The sequence below is a fragment of the Hydra vulgaris genome, chromosome 01, assembly GCF_038396675.1.
Source record: "Hydra vulgaris chromosome 01, alternate assembly HydraT2T_AEP".
Lineage (NCBI taxonomy): Eukaryota > Metazoa > Cnidaria > Hydrozoa > Anthoathecata > Hydridae > Hydra > Hydra vulgaris.
Window position 1 is genome coordinate 28,015,917 of NC_088920.1, and position 5,471 is coordinate 28,021,387.

General features: G+C 27.6%; 1 protein-coding gene across 1 annotated transcript; it reads right to left on the reverse strand.

The window, feature by feature from the left end:
• Positions 1-1,469: 1,469 nt before the first annotated feature.
• On the reverse strand, positions 1,470-2,252 carry LOC136074297 (uncharacterized). The gene has a single exon (XM_065786603.1). The coding sequence runs from the start codon at positions 2,250-2,252 to the stop codon at positions 1,470-1,472; it is 783 nt and encodes a 260-aa protein (XP_065642675.1).
• Between the last annotated feature and the right edge of the window lie 3,219 nt (positions 2,253-5,471).

Below are 5,471 nucleotides of genomic sequence, written 5' to 3' on the forward strand. Positions count from 1 at the left end.
TTCAGTAAAAAATTTATTAAATTCATGTGATATTGCATTTGGTTCAAATATAACAGTGTTATTAATTTTAATCATTTGTGGTAGAAAACCTAAGCATGATTTTTTTTTCCCAGTAATTTGCTTCATTATTTCCCAAATGCGCTTTGTGTTATTTTTAAATTTGTTAATTAATTCTGTATAATAATTTTTTTTTAAGTTTTTACGAATTTTCTCAAACAAATATTTATAATTTTTGTAAATTTTTTCGTTTGCAGTTGTTTTTGTTTTAAGAAAAGTTATATACAACTTTTGTTTGATTTTCGATGATTTTTTTAATCCCTTGGTAATCCAAGGAGAGTTCAAACTCTTAGGTTTTGCAATTATTTCGACAAAGGGAAAGTTTGCGTCATATACCGAATAAAAAGTTTTGAAAAAAGTTTCATATATGTCATTTGCATTATCATTAATGTTTATATTACTCCAATTTAGTAAAGATAGCTGGTCTTTGAATGAGTTAAAGTTATTCTGATTAAAAATTCGTTTCTTTATTAATTTTTTTTTGTCAATTTTTTTTTCTGTATAGGTGTTAATTGAAACGAAAATGGGAAAATGGTCTGTTATATCAGTTTTTAAAATACCTTTTTGCAAATCATTATTAAATATATCTGTTGAAATAATGTTATCAATTAGAGTCGCTGAGTTTTTTGTTACTCTAGTAGGTCGATTGATGAGGGGGATTGATCCTGTTTCAAAAATTGCGTCATAAAAACATTTTACTTTGTAGTCATTATTATAAAGAAAACAATTCATATTAAAGTCCCCAAGTAAAATATTTTTTTTCTTTTCCGCGTCGCCTTTTTTAATAATTTGTAGTAAAAACATGCTTAGGTTTTCGCTCACGCCACCAGGTGGCCGGTAACAACAGCTAATCAATAGGTTTTTTGTTTTTTTGTTTTCAATTTCAATTGTTAAAACTTCTTTATCGCAGTCAGAAACGCTCAACTCGCTTCTAAGTATAAGCCTTAGTGTTTCATGTGCGTAAATTAAAATTCCACCACCTCGTTTGTTTGTTTGTCTCTCTAATGAAATTATGTTAAAGTGCGGGATTTGAAAAGCGCTATTTAGATCTTTTAAAGTTATCCAAGTTTCTGTTAGGCATATTATATTAAAAAGATTTTTGGTTTCTTCTAATAGATTTAAAAGTTTTTCAAAGTTACGATTTAAACTTCTTATGTTGAGGTGGAGAATTCTAATTTGATTAGAATTTTTGTCAATAACATTCTTAAAAAGAAACCCTTCTAATTCGCTTGGAAAAAGATACGAACAATCTGAAAAATTCTCAGAATAAAAATTACTGTCGGGATCTAAGTTTTCATCCAAGGAAAAAAATTCTTTTTCAAAGAAATTAAAAGCAAGAGATTCAAAATTATTTAATGCAGCCATGATTGTTTAAAATATGCTCAAAAGATTTCCTTTTAAGAATGCGTATTTTAGTTTACTTTTTTTCTATCATTCTCAAAAATAGTATTTTTAAAGAAAATAATTTTATCGTATCGAACAGAAACATTCTCACCGTTTAAGCGTCTTCGTTTAACATCGGCGAACAATTTTTTTCTAATCGAAACGGTCTCTAGCGAAAAGTCTTCGTTGATGAAAATATTAGTGCCTTTAAGTCGACTCGATTCTTGTAAAATCTTCACTTTGTCTTTGTATCTTTGGAGCTTGATAATTATTGTCCGAGATCTTCCGTCTGTCTTCTGTCCGGTACGATGTGCACGCTCAATTTCTATGTCTTTAATTCCAAGTTGTTGCTGGAAAAACAAATGAACTTTTTCTTCCGTTTGTCCCCACGTTTCTTTTTTATCTTCGTTTAAGCCATCTATTCGCAAATTATTTCTGCGCGATCGATCTTCAAGCTTACGATGTTTATCTTTAAAAATTTCGTTTTCAATTCTTCCATTCTCTAGTTGATTTCTTTGGTGTTCAAATTGTTCTTTAATAAATTTTTCGTTGAAGTTCAAACTTTCAGCCATATCTACAATTTCTTTTTCAAATTTTTTTATTTTAACTATATTTTCGTTAGTGTTTTTTTCGATTCCATCTAATCTTTCATTTATGATTTTAAGATTTCCACTAATAATATCTAAAACTGTTTGTTCGTGTTTTTTGAACATTGCTTCTGTTTCTCTTTTGAACTCGCTAAACATTTCTTTTTTAAATTCATTAAACATTTCTTTAAACAATTTCTTTATTTCTTGTGTAGTTATTGCCATAGTTAATTTTAAAGTTGCGAAGTTGGTTTATAAAGATGATAGTTATATAAATATATTATTAAATTCTTTTTATTTTACAGTTGTAGAGCTTCAAAAAAACGCGTCCGTTCGATTCAAGTAACAATGCGCAAAAAATTGAATTGGAGTGGATGTACCTTATTTGATTATCAGGTTTAAAATATGGTTACAACGTATCGTTACTTAGATTTAACGTAACGTCGAGGTAGTTAACAATTTTTAAATTAGATTGAATGGTGATTTGAAGATCGTTTCTTTTAAAAATGAGTGTTATATGCTTTTTGAATTTTTCCATTTGCTGACCGTTTTTGTTCTTGAATACAGCAAGACCGTCGTCACGATATAGGCCGAAATCTTCTTTATTATAATGTTGTGAAATTTGATACAGTATGAAAACACCTATTAATTCGCAAACTTCAGCACCATCAAATGCCCCCATTGTTACATCGAACAACCCACCTCTTTTTTTAATCCATGCTTCATCGTTGTTGAAGATAAGAGATTTTCTTGCATGCTTTATTAATGCTTTGTCTTCGCTTTTGATGACGATATGATGGTCAGCAAAATTCATAGCATTGTTGAGGGTGCTTTCCTTTATGGAAGGGTAAAAATCGTTAACATCAAAAACTAGGAACTTGTATAAGTGTTTATTGGTGATTTTTTTGAACCAGTCTAAAACATTTTGCGTACTTTGCCATTGATTCAAAAAAAGTTTATTTTTAAGTTCACAATTAATTTTTGATAAAATTACCTTAGAAATTCGTCCTACCTCATTTTTTGAAGGGTTCAAAAGGCGCACAGATGGATTGTTTACGAAGTTTTCCTTGTGATCTTTCAAAGTGAAAAAACAGTTAGAGGATCCGTTTATTTCTATTTTTTTATATACCTCGTGGTTGGTTAAAATTTGTTTCGCATTTTTCAACCGAAAATTTCAACGTTAATGTGCTTGCTGGAATGTGTCTTAATTAGAGTTTTTTAGTAAGCGGTAAAATTCAGCAAGCTTCTGCAAGTGAAGTTTCTTTTGCAGTTTAAGTTCAGGTACGACCTGAACTTTTGACTTATGCATAATTAAAATTTTAAATGTTTTACAGTTTATTAGCAATTATCTCTGCCTCTTAAATTACTAATAAATGTTTCTACACTGTCATTTGTCCTTCTTTTTTGCAACAGATATTCTACCCCCTCCAAGTGTTGAGGAGCAAATGAATGTTCAAATAAATAAAACTTCAATTTATACCAAAAGTTAAATTACAGGAAGTCTTATATGTCTAAGCTACAGTAAATTTTCACACATTTTTTGAATATGCTGACATTTTCTATAAAAAGAAATCTTTAGAATTGTTTACTTCTGCTTTTTTTTAAAATATATTTTTAAAGGGAGACTTAATATAAATATTTTTTGAGCATACTTTTATAGTTTAATTTTTATAGTTTTTTAGGAGAAACTTAATTTCATGTCTATATTTAGAAATTAATTCTGATTTTTTTTTTAATAAACAATCTGGAATGCAAGAAGCAAAATTAAAATTTCAAGTCATACTTCAATTCTGAAATTTGACCTGAGCAAATGCAAAAAGCTAACTTGAACTCAAACTATACTTGAAAACCACTGGTTTTCAAGTTAGACATAAAAAGCCTACTTGAGAAAGCAAAATTATTTTCCAAATGCAAAAAGCAAACTTGAAATTGCAAGTTATACTTCAAATCTAACGTGTGACTAAAGTGTAATGCAAGTAACAAACTTTAAATGAATTCGTTCTTGAAATATCAGATTTTAATTCGGTTTTTCAAGTTTTGATGAACAGACCAGTCTTGATAGCAAACTGGAAATAAAAAAAAGACAAACTTTGTAAATATGAAGTGAAAAGTTAAATAGAATTTTCTATTTTTAAAATAATTTTGAACATATGTTTTTTTTGCAAAAAAACTTACTTTATTTGGGTTTTCAAAACATTTTAAGGAGGTTTAAACCCATATCTACGCTTTTTTAATACGTATTGTTTATTTTTGTTTCAGTTATTGTATTTTTGTACTAAACTTGAATTTCATATTGAATCTAAGTTTATTTTTTCTTGTTTCTATAACTTTTTATGGCTTAAAAACTCAATTAGATTTTTTAATAAAATAGAAATATAAACTGTATATAGATAGGGTTAATCTAACCTTAAGATTGAGAAATAATGTATATACAAAATCTGATAAGAATTCATTAGGCTAATTACTACTTTTTAGATTAGATATATAAAATACCATATATATGTATATAAGAAATGGTCCTTAACGATGTCAATAAAGGAAGAATTATTCAAATGTCATCATTTGGAATGACTCATTGAGATTATGCATTTAAGATTGAATGTGAAAAAAGTACCATTACTAATTTTCTGAAAAAATATATGGACACAAGAGTATTAGCCCGTTGTCCTGAATCAGGAAAAAAGAAAAAAATTAAAAAAAGAAAAGATACATGTATTGTCCAAGCTGTCCTTAAAAATTGCCGCGTTTCTCCAGATGAATTAAAAGTGAAAACTGGTAATACCAACATTTCTAAAAAAATTATAATTTGTCGTTTACACGAGTGCAAAACTTTAGATATTATTATTAAAGATTTTTTTGAAATTATAATTAAAAAAAATAAACTTTTTTCATTTTTAGTTTAAAAGGTCATTTTTTCTGCAATAAACTATAAAATCACAATTTTTTTTTTAAAAATAATTGTTATTTTTGAAATTTTTATAAAATTTTGCTTCTTTTGAGACCCAACATGACATACTTTTGAAAAACTTTTTTTTACATAATATTAGGGACCCATTAAAATTTTAGAGGTCTTGAGGAACCTCAAGATAATTTCCTAGAGCATTGATATTTTTTCAGAGTATTTCTGAAATAAATAGACAACTTTTGCACACCCAGGCTAAACGAATTGTAAAAAAACTAAAATTCACTCCACCCTAATCACTATTGATAAAAAAAAGTTGCGGCGGACAGGTTTTTTCAAAAGTAGCTTTTGAAGGTTAGATTTTCTTAGTGCCAAAACGCATAAAATTTGTTTGAAAATTTCCATATAGCTTAAAAAAAGGATATGGAATCTAATGGAATGGGTAAACTTTTTAACATTTATAAATAAGTTCTTAGTTGTCAGGGTTTAAAAACTTTAAGATCGGTTTATTAAAAAAAACAACCTTTTTTTAAAAAGGTTTC